We start from the raw sequence: 24,773 nt of genomic DNA on the forward strand, positions 1-24,773 counted from the left end.
TGTTGCCTTCATCAGGATGTATCTCTCTGTTTCTGCACAGTGCCTGCAGTGATAATAGCTCTGGCATGAAACACGTGGCATGAAAAACTTTCCAAGAAAACTGGAAATTACATATATCTGCACCTTGTCTGTAGGAGGCCTGACCAAAGTGATATCTTCAGCTTAAGTTGATAGCTTTTATTAAAATCCATACATCTTACTCAAATCTTGAAGAAATGAGGGTTGTTTTTACATTTGTCTAGCACTGTGCAGTCACTTAGAACTTTGTCAGATGAAGTATTTGGGCCAAAATATTACATGCATTGTATGTTTGGCCTGTTTAAATTTTCTTGGGAAAATTTTTTTAGCCAGAAAAATATTTTTAACTCTGTTTTGGAAACTTGATTTTTGTTCTTTAATTAGAAGATATACTGTCCATGTGCTTTAAGGTAGATAATTGATGGGACTCTGAAAGCAACTGGGCAGGGAGACTGTATGTGAAATAATGGTTTGGAAAGAGTGAGGACCAAGCAAAGATGGCTCTGATGAGCTGGGACCAGATATTCTGTTTGCTGATCTGCTTGTCTCTCAGACATACTTTTGAAGTCACCTGGGAATTCTGCTTTGTGAATGCTATGTAAGGCTAAGAACTCTGAAAAATCGGATCCTAAAAATTATGAAATTAAGCATTCAGAGCTAGAATACACATTGTAGCTTAATTTCTCTCTAGGTCTGTATTTGAAAAAAATAGATGATACCTTTAGACTCCATACTGCAAAAGAATATTGAATGTAAATATTTTTCTTGTGGGCTTTTTAAGTGTTAGCCTTCATGAAGATTGCTATTTAGAGTTGGATTTAAAGAGGATTCTTGTCAATGCCTTCTTCAGTACAGTGAAATACTAAATTAACTGCTAATTTAAGAAGTACTGTTCCTTTTCTCAACTGAAAAGGCTGTAGTTCCCGTTGGACAGAATGGTTAGAGACTGTATTCATACATGCAAATGGATAAATTAAGATAATTTTAATAATCTTAATATTGCCATTAATGCCATAACTGAGGCCCTTTTAACTTCTAAGGGCTTCACTTTGCAATCACTGTGATATCTGAAAAAGCTGCACAAAGAGAATGGGTATTATATTTGTAAGTTAGCTAGCCGTGTGTCTGTTATTGTACAAACACATTTTAAACGGTGTGTAAATTGAGGCTTTTCGATCAGACTAGGTAAATGCAAGCTGTGCTTAGATGGAATTACAGTGCATCCACCCTTTTTATAAAGAGAGTATTTTTGCAACAGAAGATTGTGTTACTCTTGAATTTCTCTGTTGTCTATCAAAATGCTCAAATTCAACAATATTGTGGGTCCATTCAAACATAGGGTCAGCATCAGCTCTACTCAGAAGTCCATTCCTTCTCATTCTCACTGTATTTCTAAGGTCTTGCAGTTGAAACTGCCAAATCTACTGTTCCTGATTGATAGTGGGTACTTGTACAGTAGATAAAACTACAGTCAGTTTCATTAGTGTACAAGATGTTTACATCTGAGGACTAACAGAGAATAATAGAAACGCTTTTCTGCAGAGCTTGTTTGTCTGCTTTTTCTTTGAACTGGACAGCTTGCGTGGCTAAAGGGTGCTCAATATAGCACTGAGCACCAAGAGAGCGTCTGGTGACTCACTGCCTCTCTTCCTGCTGTTCTGCAAGGATTGGAATAACTTCTAAGAGTCTAATCTGTGATTTCTATCCTTCTAGCCTGGCCAAACAGCTTTGTCATGAAGGCTTGGAGCCATGAAAGATGTCCTTTAAATGTGTTTTTTTTTTTCTTGAGAGGCCATTAATTCTTCTGCTGTGTTTCATTGTCCTCCACTATTGACTCTAGTGTCTCTACTTTCGAGCTTTCCTGGTTAGAAGGGTTAGCCTGACATCTTTCCAGTTGGCTTTGCTTCTTGTCGCAGTCCTTAATAGCAGAAATGCAAGTACTCAGTTTTGTCTCTCAACTCTTCTGTAGCTTGCAGCTTTCTTAAAGAGCAGAAGAGCTGTCATTCCTCAGACCAGGAAGTCAGTACCACATTGATTCACTTCTGAAAGCCTGTTTTGCAGGTGAAATGATTTTAACTATTGAAATTTAATTACTAGGGTGTGGGTGGGAAACACGCAAAACTTAATTTTCAGAGGAACAGTTAGTTTGTTTCTCTGCATTTCTTCACAGTTACCATTGTGTTTGTTGTTGGTTAGGGACGGTGGATTTACATAAAACAAGGCTACAATATATCAAAGACCTTTTTCATCAAGAGAATTTTCTAATCCTCGTTATGCAACTTATATTTTGTTCTGAATTAAGATTTGTTTTAATGTGAACTTGAAACGCAGGAAAAAACATGTAAACACTCTTTACCAGTATGTTCACAGGAACTCTGAGAGACAATTGTAGCACACAAAATATTGTGTGTCTTGCATCTATTTTGTAGATTCAGTGTATATAAGAAAAGTATTTGCATGTTAGTTTTACAGTGGGGACAACATGCATACTCTCTTTAAATTGTGTGTTCAATTCTTATAAAACTTACTAATTTTGTTTGAATGCTTTATCAAATGTTATATGATATTGTCAGTCATGTGGTATACAGTATGAAGTGTACGTAATGTCTTAAATAAAAGCTCAGTTTAGATACGACTTACTGAATTGAAGAGTCAAATAAAGGTTTACTTTCTTTGCTTAGGAATTGATTTCCAGCAGTTTTCATTTGGGTCCTGTCACTTGGGCCCCAGCTTCTTATCCCTCAAAGCTTCTGTCAGGATCAGATACTCTTAGGGCTGTAGTACTGTAAGACTTGTGAAAATGGGATGCCTTCTTTTGACAGCTTTATGATCCAGTTTGAAACAAATGACTTCTAAACATGGGGAGGCAGGAGACAAAATAGAGAAAAGTGAGGGTAAAAATAGTCCCTCTGTATGCGTGAACTTATGACAAGTTTCTGGAATGCAACTGAAACTTGAGACGCTGCTAGGTGTAGCGAAAGGCGGGCTGAGCAAATGTTCAAAAGCTGTAAAGGTGTAGTCTGGCTGGTACTGAAGGCATTTATCAGCTGCTGTAATAACTGGGGAAGTTTAAAAAATCTCCTTTGAAGGGGAGGAGTTGGCTTCACAGTGAACTTTGCATCTACCTGATGTGCTGGTTAGCTAGGACAGCACCCTCCTGCATTGTTGGGTTTTTGGTTTTTTGTTCTCTGTGTTTTGCTTCCTGTCAGGTGAACAAGGAAGGGGATGATGGCAGGATGATTCGAGGATTTCAGTGTGATTTCAAAGGAGGCAAGTCTGTGAGTGTTGGTGGATTTAAGTTGGCCCAATGACAATTTTCTAATGTTTTTTTAAGTAAATAAATTCTGCTAGCTTAGCTTCTGAACTGGTTTAACACAAGATCAATTGAGTACCAGTCGAGAAGGGTGAAGACAGAACTGTGGCAGGACTGACCTAGTTCAACTTAAGAAGTTGTGAAACTGTAGCCTAAAGGAAAGAAGTTATTTTACCTGAAGGCACTTCTGAAATACATTTTCTAAATTCCTGGTAGAATTATTAAAGATGGAAATAGTAGGAGAGAATGGAACAAATCTGGAAAGTCTAAAGTGAAGGTTGCTCAGATGTTAATGCTCTAATGTTAATAATGCATGGCATTCCTTACTCATGTAGATGTCAACAATGTTCTTCTACATCTTACAAATTCTATTAATGCAGCATAAGAAATCTTAGGAATTATATTTGAAGTCATGTGGACAAGATGGCTTGTTAAAGCTCTTTTTTTTATTTAATTGCAAGTCACTGTGTTATTCTCTCCTTTTGCTAAAATTAGCCTTGTCTTTTTGTGAAAAAGTAATTTCAAAGGTGCGAAACTGCATAGAAAACAAAAACCAGAACATACTTTTGAATCAGAGAAAAGAACAAGGAGAAAAGGTGATGATTTTTGTCTCCCTGTAGACCTGTACTTTTAGTACTTCCATGTTAGACCTTCAGTGAGATAGGGCTTGAATATCTCTGACTAATGAATTGTCACTCTCACTGAAATACTCTGATTCTGAAAGCTCACTGTAGTATAATAATAAAAATATTTACAAGGAAGACTGTATAGCACAAGAAATAAGAAGTACTAAAGATTAAATAGGAACTACAGGCTTGTTGGAGAAAGTATTTTGCACTATTGAAATAAGGGAAAAAAAACTTAGATCAAGGTGAGCTGTCAGTTATCTAGTCGGTCTTCCTCTCCACAGTTATTTTTATTTTTGAGCTTCTTCAGAAAAAATTATTTCTTATCTTCCACCTTTCATTACCCCCTGTTAGAGACTTCTGCCTGCTTCAAGTGGTGAATTTCCAAGACTCGATGTTACCAGGAGAGATTTTGAAAATGCTCCTTTTTGTTGCCCATTAAATCCCTATTTTGGTAGTCTCGGAAGCATTTTGAAATGTACATTTATGTAGACAGACAATTCTTTAACTGATGCTGTGGTAAGGAATCTCTTAAAAGTGTAAGGAACTGATTATGGAATAGCTTTATCTGCTGTCTGTCCAGTGACATGTAGCCCATTGGAGAAGTTTGTCACAGGTGTCTCTCTCTGCCTGTGTAGGAAGTTTCAGCTTGTTTCTTCCTTGGCACAGCTTGGGCTTCTGTCCCTTCTTTAGTTAAAACAGCTGTTGTTTTAACTCTGAAGATCTTCCAAGTCACTGTCTGGTCTTTTGGTCAATATTTGTACAAAGAGTTGCATAGCACTCTGTAAAGGCAACAGAACCTTGAGTAGAACAGAGTATTGGTATTTCAGGATTGTGGTGGTACCGTACGGTGGCAGGACTGTTCTTCCATAATTCAGCATGAGTCTCATTGGTGAATATGGTAAACTTGGGCTCAGTAAGATTTATTCAGCCCAATTTGTAAATAATAAAATCTAAGCATTGGCTTTCTGGATCATTGTGGCTTAGATTAATTCTTGCCCTTGAAATTCAGTATGGCCAATGGCTTGTCCAGCGGCAAGTCATGTCAGTAAGGACATATTCTGGGATCCTTAACCATTTCTAGCTGTTAGTTAAGAACAGCTACACTAGTATATTGATTTCAGACAATGCTTTAATACCACAGCCTTTGAACCATAAATAAAGAATATGGCTCATCTCATAAAATTATATTGGCATTCTTACTTTAAGGTTTAGGGCCTCGTATCTAGAAATTGTTCCCTGTTTGGAACTGCTGTAACTTTTGCATGTGACCATGAAAGGATGTTTCCTTACAGTGGATTGAATTTGAGTTCTTCCTTTATTTTTTGGAACCTGTATTAATATCGTAATAATAGGTTGCTTTGTAAGTTAATAGTGCTTTCCTGGGAATCTCAAGAGAAGGCATGACTCATAACCTTCAGCTACAGGATACAATAAATTTGGGATAATTAATCCATAGGCTGATTCACAAGTGGTATGCTGGCATAGGTTTCTTGGGGAGCAGAGCTTTTTAATTTCTGTGAAGGGAAGACTTAGCAGAAGCTGGGATTCAAAATTGCTTTATGTGTGAGTTTTGCTACCGTGGTCCCTTAGCTTGTGATCATAACCAGTGGAAATGTCTTTGGCTGAATGTAAAATACACAGAGGGGACCAGTAAAAGATTTTAAAACATACTGCATAGTAATTCTCTCTTTGTGTGACTTTCTTTATTTACTTGTGATCTCTTCTTATAAGTGTAGTGGTGAAAGAGAAACCAAATACCTTTTAAGATAATAAATGAAGTACCATATGGCAGCATAGATCAAACCAGATTTGTGATTTATGGCAATTTAGGTTTCTGTATGTGGATGAGACAAAGGTGAATGACAAAAGTTAAAAGGTTAATGACTTTTCATAACTTTTGTGAATGTCATTTGCAAAAGTGAACAACAAGAGTGAAGACCATATGTTTGTGCATGAGTTAACAGAAAGTTGTCAGTCATCACTGAGCACTTTCTGTCAGGCACTTTTTCCCTCCCCAGGGATAGATAGGCTGTATATACAAACTGCAAATCATCTGGCTGTTACTGTCCTTGTTTACCCTTTCTTAATAAAAAGTGTCATATCTAATGTGTAAGATCAAAGGAGAATCTCTTAGTCTTTAGTCTTGTGAAGATGCCATCTTAATTGCTGGACTTCTATCCTCTGTCTTTCTTCCCCCTCCCCCCCCCCCCCCCCCCCCCTATTTGGATACTTCTTTTTTTGTGGCTTTCTTTTATTTCCTTCTTCTCTTGAAGGTATTACTTTAATGGTCCTCAAAGAAGAAAGGCTTATGTTGTAGAAAGTAGCAGGCTTCTTCTGGAAAATATGGCATAGCAAATGTAGTGAAGACATGAATAAATTTAGAATTTTCATATTCAAAGCTGAATCCATTTCTGAATCTTTATGTTGAAAAATTACTGGTAAAATGTAGTGAATCTTTCCAGTGAAGTTTGCTCTTGTATGATGTGTTTGTAGGCTCTTTATTCCTTGTTGGCTTCTTTTGTGACATGGGTAAATAACTCTTTGATGTTGGTAAATGTCCTTTCTAAAAATAGATTGGGAGCAGAAAAGTATTCGGTGGTTCTCGAGTCAGGCTCATGTTAAGTCAGTGGGAAATCATTCTGTCTGCTCTAATGGGGTTTGGCTCAACCTCATGTCATTGTGCATTAGCCAAGCCTCAACTACTACCATACAGGAATTCTCCAAAGAACAAATTTTTTCTTTTCTTTTTAAATTAAACAACTTGCACAATTTTTGCAGGGTGTTTCTATCATCCTTTGACAAGTAAATCTTGTTGCTATACATTTGAAATAAATACTGATCATGCAAACTCTTACGCTTTTGGAAGTTGTTTTTATTAATGTCAAAAGACATTTAAAAAGTCATTATCTGAATGAGGACTTGAAGAATCAGGCCAGCCTCTGACTATTTCACAGAAAAGAGAGGAACTGTTTTAGTTAGATATTTTCAGTTAGGCTGTTTAGCAATTGGGAAGTATGTCTTGATAAAGAAGAATTCAATGTTCTTCTGATTGTTCAATGGAAGATGCTTCCAACATGTATGGGAAGAAACTGGGATATGTGAACTTTGAGAAGGGAAAAAAAATGGCAACTTTATAATTTGCTGAACTTGGAAACAAAATGGCTTTGAGTATAATAGTCGGAATTTCAGAATACCATTTCTGTACCACCTTTAATGTAAAAGTATATACTCCCTGAAAAATGGCAAAAGTAATGTTTTTCTTAGTATATGAAGTATATTTTCTTAGTATATATTGGCTAACATTTTTCTCTTCTGTTTTATAGGTTTTGTAAAAGACACCGGATTAAGTCAAATTCAAATGTTCCATGTGTCCCAAAAGACTTGTTGATGATGTCAGAATTAGTTCTTCCACAGTTCATCTTTAGTCTTATTCAGCACTTAAGAGAGGGGTATAATGAGCCTGGTATGTTTTAAATTTGCATGTATCTAGCATATCTTACCATGCTGCTATCTATTGCTTTGCAGTTTGTGGAGATACAGTATGTGAATGCTATCTATAGTTCATATTGAATTTTGTGCATCTTTTCCTAACCAACTTACTGTCTGGCTAGCTGATATGATTTTGTTCTCTGCTGAAGAGCTTCTTAAATATGGTTTAAAGGTTACCTAGCACTGTGTTGAGCTCTTCCAGAAAACTAAATCAGGATTAATTTGAAACTTCTACATGTGAATTTTAGAGCATTGTGAATATATAAATTAAATTATTTTGTGGTAGTCATAATTGTTCTGCCTTGTGAAGGTCTTGGCCAAATTACATTACATTTACACCAAAAGTTCTTGTTATGTGGTTTTCAGCTCTTGATCTGCCATCAGAGAAGGACCTTCATAAAATCCTCCAGGTTTTGGAGCCTCATGTTTCCTTTCTAGAAGACTTGACCAAAATGGGAGGAGCAATGCGATCAGTTCTTACCCAGGTTTTGACTAGCCAACAGTTCTACAAAGATCTTAGCTCTGGTATGTTTGTGTTATTTCTAATAATTAAACTTTCAAATTATGAAGAATTTAAGGGCATAAGTTTTGTTTATGACCTCAGTCTCTGCATGTGTTTATTTGACCTCTCAAAGCCCAGACAAATGCATGTTTTTAAGGATATTTTGTTGTTGATAGAAGTGGGGTGGGCTTCAGGAGTGACCAGAAACATTTGTTATTAAGACCTGTAAGACCAAACCTCTTATCTTCTGTGTTCCAGATAACTGCATAAAAATACATCGTTTCCAAAGAGTTTTTATAATAAATCCATTCTCTTTAAAGTGAAGTGAACACGACAGCTTAGTTCTTCCAAATAAGGCATATCAAGCTTATTCAAAGTAGAATATATCTAACTTATTTTGGGATCTGCTCTCACAGAGGTTACTGGAGGAGACCTGAATGACAAATTAATAGTTAATAGTCCTGCACTTCTGTGCAAAGCGTTTTTTCATTTTTTTCTTAAAAACATGCCCCCCCCCCCCCCCCCCCAAACACCCGCAATTATTTAATCCATCCTGCACCAAGTCACAATGAATCTGCAAATGTTGGGCAGACACTATTAACCCAAAACCACCTAGTATAAATTAACTCCATCTCATTTCCTTGTGATTACAAGGTGTCTTTTTTGAGTCCCTTGCATACCTCCTTTGCATAGATATGGAACAAATAGTAATTACTGTAGATTTTAGTTGCCATAACTGGATTGGGCAGCAGCTAGTTGAACAGGCAATTTCCAAATCTTTATTTGAAAGGAGAAACACTTAGGAAAGCTGCCTCAGGGACAGTTGTCTTTATTCTGTTTCCTTCCTCTCTTTCTCTCTTGTTTAATAATATTTGAATGGGAGAAATGTAATGACTTCTCTTTTCCTATATGTGATGGATTTCCTGAGATACAGAAGTGTAGAGGGAATGGGAAGTAAGACATTCTTATCTGGACTCTTGAAAGGGAGAATATATGTGTCTCAGTAGGTACAGTTTCTGGGTAGGGAAAGCAAAGAAAGGGATTTTAGAGCAAAACCTGCCCTTCTGACTTTGAATGCAAAAGGTGCACAGCTAAAAAGATGCTGTCATATTTTTCATGTTTTCTCTTCCTTAAACACTTGACACAATTTGCTCCTCTTAATGTTTGGTTTTTCCTTATATAACAAATGTTTTGGGTTTTTTTAGTCCATTTCTTTGTGAAAATTTTATATCCCAAGCATGCGGTGTGACTTTGCTTCATCAAATAGTTGAAATGATCATATCTTTCAGCTGTCAAAATTTGGAAATATCAAAACAAATCCTTTTCTTGCTGTAGTGTTAATGGTGGCAGTGCTGGTAAAATAGAAATGAAGTACATCCTTTAGAAGAAAACATTGTGTTCGAGGGGAAAATGGAGGTTTCTGCTGTTTTGGATTTCAATTCATCAGTTGGAAAAACTTTTTAGCTTCTACGTCTCCTAATTATACAGCTTATTAAAACATGTTTTAGATTGCTTGTATAGAATATCAGGTATAAACTGTGTAGCTGTTGTACTTTAATGCTGTTTTACGTATGTGTTTAAGGTGTTGGAGAGAATGCATGTGCAAAGAAAAGTCATGAAAAGTACCTCATTGCTTTGAAAGGCTCTGGACTGGCATTTCCTGAGGATAAACTTGCATGTGGTATGCAGGAACAAGGAGCTGGAACTAGCACATTAGCAGTTCAAGGTTTGTTCGAGGGAAGACTTGATTATTGCTGTTTTTTATATAAACTGTTCTTTTTTAAAAAAACAAATCTTAATGAAACTTAAGAAATTACCTGTTATTTAGTGCACCATCAAATTACAGAACTATTTTAATTCTATCAACAAAGCTAAACATATTAACTTTTTGTTGCTAATATACTAAACATCACTTTCCAGTCATAACGTTAGTGGAATTTGAGTAGGCAAGATGAAATTGCTCGTAGTGGAATTTTGTCACTGCAACTAAAGTTAAGCCACCTATTCTTACAAAAGTGCTGTGGATTTTTTTTTGATCACTGAAGGCCGTCAAAGTGTTTTTGCAATTTCTGAAAGAACACGTCTCTGTTAACTCAGTATGTTGAAGTTCTGCAATGGAACGTACTTGCAAATCCCTAATTTTCTATTGTTTGGAAATCTTACTCCAACTTCTCAGTCCACTGCTGTGTATCTTTCAAAGAAAGTTACTGTAGTGTTTCATTTCATACTGGCTCATTAAATATCATAAAAATACTCTCTTTTCAGTATAAGACTTATGAAAGGAATCTCTGAATTTTTTTATTTCAAAAGGTTTAGCAGGTGCTACGGCAACATCAGGACAAGGGGATTCTTCAGATGAGGTGAGACTGTTTTTAAAGATTATAATGAACTGCAACTGAATATTAAATGGAGAGAATGCTTGCAGCCAAATCCCACAAACTTAACTCTTCCATCTATCACATATTCTCTCCATTTTAATAATTAGAAATAATGGAGATATAAAGGAATAGATCTCATTCCTTTGATTTATGAAGGACCTCTTGAAAAATCCTTATTTTTGCTAATACTATTTCAGTTTAATTTATGTATGTAATGTAGAAGAAACTTGTGTAGGTAGTTCAAAAGTCACTATCAAGTAAATTGAGCTTGATTAAAACAAAATTAAAGCATGTGATGCTGTGAATGGTGTTAGCATTTCTTTTGCACTTGAGAATCCAGCTGAACTGGTGATAGCAGCAGTGAGAATTTCTTTGTAGATAAATTCCCATGTGTAGACTTGACCAAACACATTGAGTGGGAGTAAAAAGGAGGGAATCTCCTTTTATATTGAGCTGTAATAAGAAAGTTGAATTTCATGAGGAAAGTTAAATTCTAATTCTGGTGGAGTTACTTTATCAATTTATCTCCCCCCCCCCCCCCCCCCCCCCCCCCACTATTTAGCACCTAATTTCAACTAGTAAGCTTTAGCAGCTGTTCTGGTAGGGTAGTATAAAAAACTTTAAACAAAATATAATTTTTTGTAGGATTTTTGCTTACATTGAATTCTATGTAAACAAGTATTGAAGTAAAAACAATTGTTCGTGTATGTCTAAAACAGTAGTATGACATGTTTGCCTCTGTCATGAGTAACAACATCTATTAGGCTTTCAGCAGTGCTATTTATACTTTGGCATTTTTCGAAGTATTGCTTGTTGTTTTTTCACCATCGCTTGACAAACAAACAGAAAAAAAAATCCCTGCAAAAGACTGCTGACAGTATCACTTTTAAGGCCCATGAAAAAAGGAGGCAATTCAAATTAATGTTAATAACCTCAAGTAGTGTTTTCAAATAAACTTAAGATGGCGCAGCATGCTTCTTTCTCTGTTACCCCTATAAGTGATGAGGAGAGGGGAGTAAACTGAAGCTGTTCAGAGTCCAAAGAGAGATTGGATATCGCTGACGTTTCTTTTGGGAAAGAAGTCCAAGATAGAGGTAGAGACAGAGATGTATTTTAGGGAGAAGGAATTTTTTATCATAAAAAGATAGTTTTTTTTCAAGGAAAAGATAGTTTATAAACAAGGGAGGAATTATAGCTTGCATTATAGCATATTCTGCATTATAGCTTGCCGGTTAAAGATACCTGTTTTCTAGAGAGATTTTTCTTTCTGATCTCCAGGATATAAATATAGATGTAGGTATTTTATTATGTTACCACAGATGTGAATTTTTCTAAACGGAAATTCTGCATATACTCACATACCTGGGATCAATTTTTAAGATACATTTTAAAAAAGCACAAGACCTTGTTTTGAAAGCTGTATTTAGCATTTTTTTAAAAGAATGAGGAAGTAACATGCAGATAAAACAATAAGAACTCAAAATTTAAATGTTCTTTAGTATATGTTTTCAATTCTGAATTTTCCTTTCATAACTTTAATAAAATCACACTGATACAGTGTGGGATGCAATTAAAAATAATGTCAAAAGTTTCTTGATTTTTTTTTTTTTAAACAAAAAAGCTCTCCGTTAGTGGCATCTACAAAGAGAGTTAATTTTTTATTTTATAATTTTTTTCTTAATCATGGTCTGCTTGACAAATATGAATTGCTGAAAAGAATGTCCAGTCCGTTCATCCGAAAGCCAAAACAGAACTGTGCAGGTAGAAAGCTGGAATGCTTGTTACAAAAACGGTGTTACTAGTGAAATGCTTCCTAGTGGAATGGGGAAGAAGTTACCTTGGTTTATGACTTCTCTTCCTCTCCCCTGCCCTCCCCTGTAAGTTACAAAGGGCATTTACAGCTTTTTTTATGACTTATAATACTCTCTTACAGCAGAGTAAAACTATGTTCTAATTAACAAATGTGGCAAGAGTACATTTTTAACTGGATTTTCTTCCTCTTGTATTTAAGATGAAGCTCGAAAGATTAATGTTCTTTCTTACCAAGTGAGTCTTAAAGGTAGCGTTGTTTCACAGATGAAAGGCTAGATGACAAAATTTACACAGGCTACAAATTAGAGCAGTGCTTCTACAGGGAACTAAATAGCTTGATAAGTTTTGCATAGCTCAGTATTTAGTTTCACTTCTACAGTAGTTCTACAATAGTTCTAAAATGGTTCTAAGCTAAAACTGAATCTGAAGGATGCATGTGTCCTGAGATACGGGTCATGGTTTGGTTTGGTTTGTTCCTCTCCACCCCGAAACAGTACAGACTCACTTGTGCTTTACTTCTCAAATGGTCTGTGTTCCGTCCTGTGGTATTTTGGAGAGAACTCAGCATTAGTTCGCTTTATTAGCTTCTCTTTCACATGTTTTCCTTTGTGCAAAAGGAGAAAAAAAGGCCTTCTCTAAACCTGTCCTCCTATTTAAGAAGTTTTTATGTTCCAAGGAATCAAATAAAAGCCGGTCCATGAACACTTTTGCCAAGCTGACAAATAAACCTTTTTGTATTGGATATCTCAGTTTGGCTGCCCTTGTACTTTTATGAGCACTCAATGCCTTAATCCTTAGTTATATAGTTATTGACTCCAGTTGCTGTTTAATGTGTTTGTACAAAAATCTATGTATAGTATCTAATATTACATAAAGTTTATTGCCTAAATTACAACAGATGCGGCACACCTTAGGCATATTGCTGAATATTCTATTACATAAAGTAAATCTATGTAGCTCTTTGCTGTTATCCAGTATATTTACACAGCATTATCCAGTGGGTTAATGTAAGGTGTTCTATATTTGCTTATTCGTTCTCTTACTCTTTATCCCTGGGCTTGGGAGACACCATGAGACCTAGCACTCTCTATCTCAAAGCTGTTAAAACTCCCGCACTTGACATTAAGATTTAATCCTACCTTACTGCAGCAATGGAAACCAACTGTCTAACATTATTGAGAAAAAGAAAGGGTTCTTGAGAAAACATTTCTCATTAAGTTACTCATAAATTTTCTTCTTTTTAGTGAAATCACTTCAGAAGTTGCAATGAAAACTGTTACATGTTTCGATTTTTCTTATACTGTGAAAGGGGAAGTGCATTTTATTTGCCAGAGCAGTGGTGGTGGAGGCTAGAATCCAACACGTTAATCATGATCTGTATACCCAAATGCATTATTTTCTGATTAAGGCCCCTCTAGCAACTCTGGATTAACTGAGACCACTGAAGAGGTCTTGAGACCTCCATCTATCAGCTTGCTAGCTCCAGGAATTTAGATTCCTTTTCTTCAGGGCGGGAGACTTAGATTGCAGAGTCCTGCAGTTCATAGTAATATCTCAGCAGGTCTGAGTTGTGCTTTAGGGTACTTGGCCCCTCTGATGGGGGAGTGGGCAGTGGCAACATGCTGCGAAGTGACTGGCTCCTGATTGAAGTACAAAAGTAGCATGTGTTCACAAAGACAACAGACTCTTAAGAGTTCGAATCTTAAAATGTCCATCTTAAAATGAATTTTCAGATGGAGGTGCTGAAAGGATGGGAAAATTCAGACCTTTCATTAACATGATACTTCAGTCAGTTCTTAAATACAAAATATGTATAATCTTTCTCTCCAAAAAGCATAGTCACGTCTTGAGTACCAGGTTCTTTATCATTCCAGTGAAGTTTGGAAGTAAAATATGGCATTTGCTTAGAGAAGGATATTGGTTACTTATTTTTAACAGTAGATATCTGCATTAATTATCTCTTATTTTTAGACCTAGTAGGATTCTTTCTTTATTTTCACTATTTCATTAGGACTACCATTGTTAGTAAAGATCCATGCAGCATTTAGTATAGTCCTGTAATGTCACATTCTTTTTTAAGACCTAGTGTTAGATTTTGTAAAGTGGTGGTGATGATGTTTTTAACTTGCATTGCATTTTGGAACCTTTGCTGCTCTGTTTGCAGAGTGCCTGCGTAAAGTGTTCCCATTATTCTGTAAGGCACAAGCAATTAGAATTCAGCAGTTAAATTGGTCTCTTAAAGGTGTCAAAAATACCTTACTCTTGGATCAAAATGTTATATTAATTAGAAAATGTATAGCTAATTGTCTGTGTTGCCAACTTTAATAGCCAATACGTTGGCTGATATTTATTTTTTTAGGAAACAAAAAACCCCAAACCCTACAGATGAATAAGGTGAAACCCTGGATGTGCAACAGTTAGAAATTTTGTAGTGTTAAACATTTTTGTAGCAATCAGTTTCAGAAATCAAAGCAGGTAACCTTACAAAATTAATTAAATAGATGAAAATGTCTGAACTTGCAGATGATAATGTTGCCTGTAGGGGAAAAAAAGGCATTTTAAAGAATTGTTTTTTTCTAATGAGTTGCACGGAGTCCATGGTTCCTGTAAATGACAAAAGTATTTTTCTGGTAAGAGAGTATATTCAGGGCTTTTCTGTTTTAGCTTGATAGTTAAAACAGAATTTTGAGAGCATACTGTCTCTTGACAATAAAATTCTAAGTATACGATTATGAATTTTTTAAACTCTTCCCCTACCCCAGGAGGACCAGGATGGTAGCCAAGGTGTGGGCAAGCGCAAGAGGGTGAAACTAAGCAGCACCACCAAAGGTATTTATAAAGTACTGATCTCAGTTTATCATATTTGCTTTATGTCTATCTTAAAAATGATCTAGGGATATTCACTTCCCAAGCACTGTAGTGCTGCATGTGACAGGTATTAAACATAGCAAAGTCTAAAAAAGGATAGTGAGTGAAATTGTGGTAATTGGCAACTTTGATTTCCCTTGAGTTGAGTACCACTGTCTGGGCTTCTGACCAGTCATTTTGTCACATTCATGTCGTAAGTTGACCTCTAAAAATTCATTTCATTTGCACTGTGTGGCTGACAAGGTTGCAATACAGCTTGGCAAACAAGCTTTTTATGTATTTGTTCTTAACAATTTTTTTTCATTATGCCTCTGTACAGTATGATTGTGTTCTCAGATAGACAAGAATGGTTCTCGCTGGTTCTGGTTGGTCTTTCTGTACTGTTATAGTAATGTTTAAGAAAAGATACTTTAATGAAGTCTCCTTTGAAACCACTCCATTATTTTCCTAGATTGAAATTAGTCCTCTGTGCAATTTCTAGTCCAACATGAGCAGCACTCACATTGAGATCAGTGCAGATTTTAATCCAAGAATGAACATAGGCTACAGACAAGGTAGCTTGTCCGTAACATGTTTTTGTGCTAAAAAGTGTTTATTTAATAATAAGAGTTTAAATATTATTATTTAAAGAACACTTGTTATTTTTTTAAATATGAGTATGAGGAAACTGACATAGGAAGCACAAAGAAATTGCAAGCACTGAGAAGAAAACATAAGGGTGAAAAACTGTGGTGAAAGTTGGAATAAAATTTCTGGAATGACTTTGGAGTGAATGTTTGGAACCTGAATTTGAAATGCAAGTGTTCTTGAAGTCAGTAAAATGGTATAAAGGTGTTGTGAGGAGTATGGGAAAGTAAGATTGATTGTTTCTAGTGGTTTCAGATTGCAGAAAAAAGATCAGGGAAGCTGGAAAAGAAGAGAACTAAATGTTTTGGTGATGGTGTTAAGAGGTGGTCTTAGAAATGGTGTGTGAAGGGTTGTGGCAGAGAATAATAATGTGGAAGAGGTGGTAGTTTTAGAGGAATGCAGGAAATTTACAGATTATCGAGGAAAGCTCTCTTGAATTTTAGAGGCTCTTAGTTTGTCTAAAAGATAAGTTAGAGTCAGGTAATGCAAGAAAAAATGCTGCTTCTCTGATGCATAATAACTGATTGTGGGAAATAGGCAGGGAGAAAGCTCAGGTTGAGAAGCTGCCAGATCTGAAAACCAATATCAACAGTGACATTTCAGGAGAAGTGATACTTTAATTCAACATTTCATTTCCCCCCAGGGTTGTAGTCTTCCCCCTCTGAGGCATCCCAACATGGACTGTGCTCATGATGTTGATAGCTCCTAATATCAGCCCCAGAGGAGGGAGTCTGCCAATGGGGGAAGGGTAAGTATCTGTTTTTATTAAATATTGAATAGTTTTCTGAAGTTTTCAGTATTCATATTTTATGTCCAATAGGGTATAAAATAAGAGTATGAAAAGAAAATTTTAGAAAACTGAGTATTGAATAAAAACAGATTTACCTTTTCCTTATAAGCAGACTCCCTGTCCCATCCTAGGTCTTCAGGGGTACTGTTTTCATATTTATATACTGGGGATATCTTGGAATGCTAAGACTCATATTCCAGAGAGATGTTTACAACGGTCTTTTGTGGCACTAGGAAAGAATAAAAGGTTTCTTTAAAGAAAATACAGGTTTTGTGCTGAGGTTCATTGATACAGGTATGGGACTGAGTAATGAGAGAGTTTTTATTTTGACTCTGTTTTTAAACCTGCATCCTGCACCTGTCTGAAATACCTGATGTTTAAGACAATTTTAAACCCACAGGCACTATACTTTTTTTTAATTTGTTGAAAGAAATTTAAAATCATGTGCTTTTCACAAGAGTGGGAACATTAGTCCCAGTGTTCTTGACAAATTTTCCAAGTTGGGTAAGAGCATTCTGCCTACTTAAATTCTGTAGCAGGTATAAGTGGATATATATTCTCCTGTCCCTGCCTGAAACTGCTGTATAAAGAATTTGATACATACTGCTCAACTGTGATACATGTCAGAGAAAGCTGCACATCAGCGACAGACGAGGTGTTATGTCACTTGTCTTCGTGCCCAGTGTTCTCACTCAGGGGCATTTGGCATGTACCTAAACCTGTGCTGTCTGTTCTGTGGACAGAGGACTTCAGTCTGCATGGCTACCAAGCTCTTTCATTGGCAGTAAAATCACATGCACAATTTCTTAACAAGAGACGAGGAAGAGAACATAAATGATCATCATATGTTTGCTGCAGTAGGTGACGTGTAATGCTTTACAAAATATTTTAATATTAAAATGTCTTTCATGACTCTGTGAAGGTAATTTTTTATTTCAATGCTTGTAGATTATATTGAATAAAACATTCTTGTCTTTGCGTGGCTTGCTAAAGTCTTGAGGAGATCCCTAAAATTTAAATCATTTGTTATTTCTCATTATCTTTTGCAATTCCTGAGATGTTTTGTGCTGATTGGTCACTTGGCTGGGGAACTCTGACCTTTGGTAATGGTGGAAAATGGAAGTAATTCCTGCTTAGGAAAAGCATAAACAGCTGTCCTGCTTAGGATAGTCCCTAAAGCTGTCATACTTCAGTGGAGAGGAGAGTCTTCAAGGCTAGATGATGTTCAGCTTGTTTTTGAATCTGTGCTGATGGGAGCACTTCATACAGTCCCATTGGAATGTGGGATTTTGTGTGTGTAGGTGTATCCTCAGGCCTAGTTGATTTCTAGGTATAAAGAAGCATTATTATTATTTTCTTTAGTCCTTATATGTTAGGGGAGTGAACAATGCCTGTTGTAGTTTTAAATCATAAATAATCAACCTCTTGAAGAATGATGATAAAGAGTCTGATAATTTTTTTTTAATTGGGTTAATATGATTTACGCTCTATCAAGCCTTCATGAACACTTCATTCTAGCAGAGGTCAGTTTACGCAGATTTGCAGTCAGGAAACTGATCTGCTTGAAAACACAGCAGACAGAATGGAAAGATGACTTGATTCCTACATAGGTATCCCACAGGAATGTACTGTCAGCATGAGTAAGGGGGCAGAGTGAATGGCCGGGAGTTGAATGGGGAACGATGAGACTGTCTCTTCTGGTACCATCAGGAGCCTAGTGCCTGATTATCTGATTATGGTAATTTTTGTTTGTTTGGGGTTTTTAATATAAAAACTTTGTTGTTTTTCTATCAGTTACGTACATTGCTTTAAAAATAAGAATGATTGATACATTATTGCTTTTATTTAGCTTGTTTAGAACTTTGCAAACAGAATGTAAGTGTTCTTAGGTGATAGAACTCGTCACTTAATCATAAATTATATTTTGTTGTTTTGCTATTTTAAATTCAGCTAAGTAGCAGTCTACATTTACAGTTGCCTTCAATTAAGTGGCTGTTTAAAGATTTTGCAAATTGCTGTGGCTCATTACAATCAGTGGAGCTATTACAGTAAGGCGATACGATTCAATGCAATCAATGAAGATTGGACTCTCTGTAGTAGAATTGTCCTGAAAACTGTCACTGGCTTCTCTGGGAGGTCCTTTTTACTGTTACAGGCTCTGGCACTGTGCAGCGTTGGCCATGTTCAGTTTCTGAGTGTTTTTGAAAAAAATATTATTTACAGAGCACACTAAGATGTTCTTAAATTTTTGTCACTGAATTTTATATGAGTGCAACTGCACTATCATTATTTTTAATAATTATTACATGATACATCCCCTCCTCCAACCTTTTATGCAGATCAGTCTATCATGGATGTTTTGAAGCATAAATGTTTTCTAGAAGAATTATTATTTTGGACAATAAAATATGAATTTCCACAGAAGATGGTGACTTTCTTACTCAACATGCTGCCAGATCAAGATTATAAGGTACTTGACTTACTTCATGCAAACTTAAATGTCTTTTCTTATTCACATACTTACTGTGTATTATGCCTTGCATGAGACCACATATGTTTATATTTGAATAATAAGAAGATCTTTTACCTTGTTTTGAGTATTTGGTTAGAAGGTCTAAAGTATTTGAAGAGATGTGGACAAAACAAGATGGGTAATTCTGGAGCAGCAGTATTAATTTTATGGTTTGCTTTTTTCCTTTTTGGCTGTTAGTGCTTATTTACATGTATTGAATTTTGGTTTGGTTTATTTTACTTTGTAAATTGGATTTTTATCAGTTAAAACATGTGGATCAGCACTAAATGATTCTGTGGTGTGGTATGACTAGTAAATAATTGCACTGACTTGATTTCTGTTGCAACTGTTGTAGTAGGCAGTGGTTTCTCCATACAGGCCATTACAGTATGAGTGTTCTTGCTGCAGCTATGCCCTAGGTGATTTTGGCAGCCTTCCAGCTGCTTCCTTACAGAGTTTTGCAGTTGTCCATACCAAGCGTCTCCTGGCCTGGAGTCATGGAGACTGGATGTCATCTTCCTCTTTTAAATCTTGGTGTGCAGCCAGGTTTGGTTGTTTGCTCTACATGTTCCAAGACCAAGTATACATAGCAATCAGGCTTAACATTTTGCTCTGATCATGTCATACCTTTGAGCCATGCAAATATTTTGGACCTTCTCAATCCCTTCTGGGAGGCAAAGATCAAGAAATCCTGAAGTCCAGCCATGCAGATTTCTTAAAAAATGACTGTTTATAACGGGACAGCCCTGTATTTGTGCCCCCTTAAAAACCCTGCTGTATCAAAGCAAAGGATATGAAGATAACTTGCAAGGAAGAAAAAGAGAAGATACGGGCTCTCAGCAGCACTCTGTCCATATCAAGACAGCGTTTTGGTTTGGGATACCAGCATAGATTCGTCTTGGTCTCAGATTCAGCTAATACATGAGGAGAAATGAAGACTTCTTGACTGATGATCCCTTGCCATGAAGCTTGAATTCTTCTTGATGTTTAGAGACCCATGTGGACATTCAGTTCTCCTGATCCATTGCCAGCTAAACTCCTGCCTGTAAAAACACCCAACTGCTAGCAGCACATGGAGGAATCTGGTAAGTGTTGCTAAGTTTACCTTTTTACTATACCATGTAATAACAGCTTTTAATGGTCATGGAATCTTTTTTGCTTTGACAAGAAGCCACAGTCTTCAGCAGCTTTCTTCCCTGTGTTCATAATCTTTCTTCACTGTGTACTCAGAATGGAGACCATGGTAAATTGGTTTCCCTACTGGCTGCCACCATTATCTGGAAGTAGTCCATCTTCCACCTACCAATACTGTATGTTCAGACAAACTGATTATTTAAACGTTCCTTTTTGCTTTTTTTTCTACCAGTTTCGTATTGTGTTTGATTAAACAGTTGATTCCTATGTACAAACTTTATTACTAGCACAAATCCTAAGTACTGGAAATCTTTTAGAATCTGTATTTAATTTAATTGCTGTGATTGTCTAAAAGGTATATTTCAGACGTAAGGAACTTGGAGCAGGAAATGTATCACACAGTAACACTAGGGAGGCAGTAGCACTATTTTTTCCCAAGATACCTGTGCTTTGTTGTAAAACTGTGTCCATGATGCATGGATTTTAACATGTCTGACAATTGTGGCTAATTTACAGGGAGTGTCTCTGCCTTTTCCATGTGTACAGAGAGAACATACTGTTTTGGGATAAATTATAAGAATGTTTTTTCTTTCAAGCTTCCATTTAGCTTTTATGAAGGAAAAGCTTGTTTGCTGTTTAATCACATTGTATTCTCAAACACTAGGAACACCTGTAGGGATATAAATGGTTCCAAGTGATCTTTCATCTTTATGCTGAAAGATTTTCTCCCATCTACACCACATGTACTGTCTGTATTTTTTCCATCTCTGCTGTTGTGCAATTTGTCTGATTCTTCATGAGCTGATTTAGCTCATTAAATTACCAGAATTCTGATATAGGTTGGTGTTCTGAGTGAGCTAGCCAGAGCACAGAGCTGGCTATTTGTGCATGCTCTGAAACTGTTGAAATCTCTGACCTCCAGTGTAAGTGTGGTAGAGCTGACTGAATCCACCATGCCCTATGCAGCAGTCAGCAACCAGCAATCTCTGTTTCACAGATTAATTTTTAAATAGGAAAGCAAACTTCTGTTTTAGGATTCCCAGTATAGAAGAAAGTTATTGAAAGGGGTTAAATCGCCCTTCTTTTCTTTCCCCACCCCCCCCACCCCCCCCCACTTTTGCACATGAGAGAGATGGTACAACAAACAGTGTGGTCTTTGCCTTACAGGATTTGTGCCTGAGGCATCCCTTCCAGCACTCTATGACATTTGAAGCTTGGAAGACTTGCAGGTGAAGAAAACAGGAGAGAAATTTACCAGAGCTTCGAAGAAATTAGAGGTGTTATGGTGTGGACAACTTTTCTGCAAGAGGAAAAACAAAAGGCCAGAGAAATAGGACTAACATTCCTGTGACCAAGGAGAAGGCAGAGGAGGGGTTGGCAATAAAGAGGAAGCTGATAGAAGAGTGTAAATCATCCAAGAGCAGAGCCTTGCTCAAATCTGGAATACAGGAAGTAGAGAAATGCAAAAGCATCTGATAGAGATAATGAATCAACAAACATAATTACCAGAAATGCTGTGCCTCCTCAGGCACCTCTCGTAGTGAATGTTGAGGCAGTTATTACAGCAGTAGGACTTCACTAACCCTGTATATGCTGTTCTACAAATTCTGTAGAACAGTTTTTCTACTGGAAACTTAATTTTAGCACAGCTTTCACCTGGCAGAATGATCTTTTTCTTTGCATTGAAAAGATAAACATGGAGGATGCAAGTTCTAACTGAAACATGAGGTTGATGTTAGGCTCCTAAAAGTTCTGGAATTGTTAAGTGGTGACCAAGAGGAAAGGCCAGATGAAAAAATTAATTTTGTTTTTGCATAGGCTAGAAATTGAGAAGCTGCACAAGATTATAGAGAGTAAGTCAGTGAAGGTAATTGGATATACAGAAAACATGTCTGTCTTAGGAAGCCACTTCTTGCAAATGGTTAGAAGCTGAGTAAGTATTTGGAGAGATGTGTTATGTCAGCATCTGCATTATTGCTCCAATCTGTATTTTTCCTCAGTTGTGTATACAGCTTTGGCCACTCAACGACAGGATACTGAGCTGGATGGACTGATTTGACCTACTATGGCTGTTTTTATGTACTACGGACTGCAGTTTACCGCAGTATTTCAGCATTTTAAGTTCTGGAAATGAGTTTATTTTCTTCCTATCAAAATTGGAAAGGGTTGTATTTGTTTAACTTCCAAGTGAATGTAAAGCTGATGTATTTTCTTTATTTAAGTGTATTACAGAATTTCTATCATTACACTGTATTAATAGTGAATCTACAGTACTTTCAGAAATTCGTTATTGTATATGGGTGAGGCACAAAAAGTTTTGATGCATGCTGATTTCAAATAAATTAAAAAATCCAAAATTTGTCCATAAAGGAGGACCATGTTTTTGCAATCAGCTTGAATTGAGTGTGCTGTGTAAAACAAGTAAAACGTAGTTCCTACATCACAGAACCTGAGAATCCTATTTAAGCATAGTACAATGTGAAGAAGTAATATATAAATATACTTTTTTTTACTAGCAGCATTAATATAATAACTTCTTAAAATATCAGGTGCGTCATTTGTGTCTGAGGCTTAACATTAATAGTGTAAAAGTCTTGATGTTTGTTATAAGTGTTATTGCCAGTGATTAAAGTTGTATCAAGCTTTAATTTAAAGGTAATTATGATAGGTTGTTCTGCCTTGGAATACCAGAATGATATTGTATTAACTCTGTGCAAGTATTGCGAATATGTTGTTCCAAAAAGGCTTTAGCTGAGAACAATTACCATTGTGCTGGCTTCTGTATATAGAAGACACTTGCAATTATTATACAGGTTTCCATCACTGTGAACCAGCTAAAGGAAGGCAAGTTAAGTAGTGTTTCCTGCAGTGACATCCCCATCCCGGTCCATTTTTTTGCATAAGCAACTTTATTTTTGAGGATATTTGCTGGAAGAAGCAATCTTTGTGCCCAACAGCAGCGTTACAGCATTATGACATGTTTAGAAATATTTTCTAAATGAGATTAACATGGTAGTGCAATAATAAAAACATGGGAGCGCTGAGTCTGAGGCAGGTAAAAAGTAGTGATTTGTATACAATCTGGTGAAGACACAGCTGCCTGAGGGTGGTTTTAAGATTCTAATTTTATGCTTATGAAAGATTAATACTTCCAGAAGGAATAGACAGGGGGTTTTAGACTTTGAGCTGAAAATTTTCATCACTGCACAGCTCGTATTATCTCTTTTTAATAAGCCAAGGAAGTCCAGATGGTGTTAATTCAGAACTTAAAGTACTAAGTGAGAAGTGATTTCAGAGCTGGCAGATATGCACACATGTATATGTAGGGCAGAAGGTTGGTTTACAATGCAATTTGAGGCTAATGGAGTGGGACAAGACATTATACTAAGATTTATATGTATCAATACATTTAAATACTGATCTGGTTTAAAAACCCCCAAACAGTTGTCTGAAGAATAGCAAAGCTTGCTAATTATTTTAATTATTTAGGAGAAAGTGCTAAAGATTTATTAAAAAAACATAGGATGTTGTGATATCAGATCAATTCAGTGTTGAAATGTCATCCTTGACAAATGAATGAAAACCTTACTCCATGGGTGGACGAGTGCAAGTAATAAGTTGAGGCAGCTTTATTGGACACCACTAATCTCATTCTTCATAGTGTATCATTTTGGGACATTGGTCCCTCTTTTAGGACGTAAAAAATTTAGGATAAATTCACTATTAGAACTTTCATGCTTTCACAGGTGTGCTGAAATCTTATATTCCTTGTTTCAACATTTCTGAGGGGTTTTTTTAGTGTGGAAAGTCTAGAATGAGAAGATTAGATTTTGGTATAAGGTAATAAAATTAGAGGCATAAGTTACCCCTCTCCATAGACAGGTTTTTTCATGTGGACTGTTTCTAGAAACAACATGGGATGAATAGACCATTCAATTTTGGTTTGTTATGGCACCTGGTGTTTCCTAGGATATGTTGATTATACTTTTGTAAAGAAATATTTTATAATGAAAGAAAGTTATAATTTTTGTGTGGTGCTTGTTAACATCAAAATTTCTTTATAATTTGCAGATTGCTTTTACCAAAACTTTTGTTCAGCATTATGCTTTTATTATGAAAACACTGAAGAAAAGCCATGAATCAGACACAATGTCTAATAGAATTGTGCATATCAGTGTTCAGTTGTTCAGCAATGAAGAACTAGCACGCCAAGTTACAGAAGAATGTCAGCTGCTGGATATTATGGTCACTGTTCTGTTATATATGATGGAAAGTTGCCTTATTAAAAGTGAATTGCAAGGTAGGTTGATTTGTTTGTTTGCTTGCTTGTTTCCATGGATTATAAATTGATTATAGAGGAAATTTAATCTCTTTGGTAGTCAATCTATCCCCTGACCCCTTCCCAAAAATGGACAGGATCTAGCAATATATGGTAGAGGCCAAGTTTCAAAATTTCCTAGAAATGTAAAGATAGTTATCAAGAGTGATACTGATGTTTTATCCTTTGGTTTGTAGGGTTTTCTTTTGTAGGAATGTTATCTAGTTTATACTACAGCGTGTTATCTTGCAGCTACTTCATTTGTTGGGTAAAGTGCATAAACACTATTTGTGAAGCTCATTTGAATGAAAAATTATATATGCAAATTGAGACCTTTATTTTAAAAATATTTTCAAAGTATTTCACAAGCTATTTGAAGTATT

At 36.1% G+C, this 24,773-nt stretch overlaps 1 protein-coding gene across 10 annotated transcripts in view; it reads left to right on the forward strand.

Annotated features, from left to right (window-relative positions):
- UBR3 (ubiquitin protein ligase E3 component n-recognin 3) overlaps nucleotides 1-24,773 on the forward strand; it is a 116,212-nt gene that overhangs the window by 7,062 nt on the left and 84,377 nt on the right. For 6 of the 10 annotated variants that reach the window (XR_012623787.1, XM_074829065.1, XM_074829066.1 and 3 more), the window contains exons 2-8: nucleotides 7,284-7,423; nucleotides 7,816-7,974; nucleotides 9,534-9,677; nucleotides 10,262-10,311; nucleotides 14,904-14,970; nucleotides 18,766-18,896; nucleotides 24,144-24,372. Coding sequence is in view for 9 of the 10 variants with exons in the window: in XM_074829065.1 (XP_074685166.1) it covers nucleotides 7,284-7,423; nucleotides 7,816-7,974; nucleotides 9,534-9,677; nucleotides 10,262-10,311; nucleotides 14,904-14,970; nucleotides 18,766-18,896; nucleotides 24,144-24,372 (920 nt within the window). In the remaining variant the exon portion in view is untranslated. Of the gene's footprint in view, nucleotides 1-7,283; nucleotides 7,424-7,815; nucleotides 7,975-9,533; nucleotides 9,678-10,261; nucleotides 10,312-14,903; nucleotides 14,971-16,277; nucleotides 16,385-16,496; nucleotides 17,284-18,036; nucleotides 18,165-18,765; nucleotides 18,897-24,143; nucleotides 24,373-24,773 lie in introns of those variants that run through there. The other 4 variants (XM_074829069.1, XM_074829072.1, XM_074829073.1 and 1 more) reach the window with 4 other exon arrangements.

This window comes from Strix aluco, chromosome 6 (assembly GCF_031877795.1).
Source record: "Strix aluco isolate bStrAlu1 chromosome 6, bStrAlu1.hap1, whole genome shotgun sequence".
Lineage (NCBI taxonomy): Eukaryota > Metazoa > Chordata > Aves > Strigiformes > Strigidae > Strix > Strix aluco.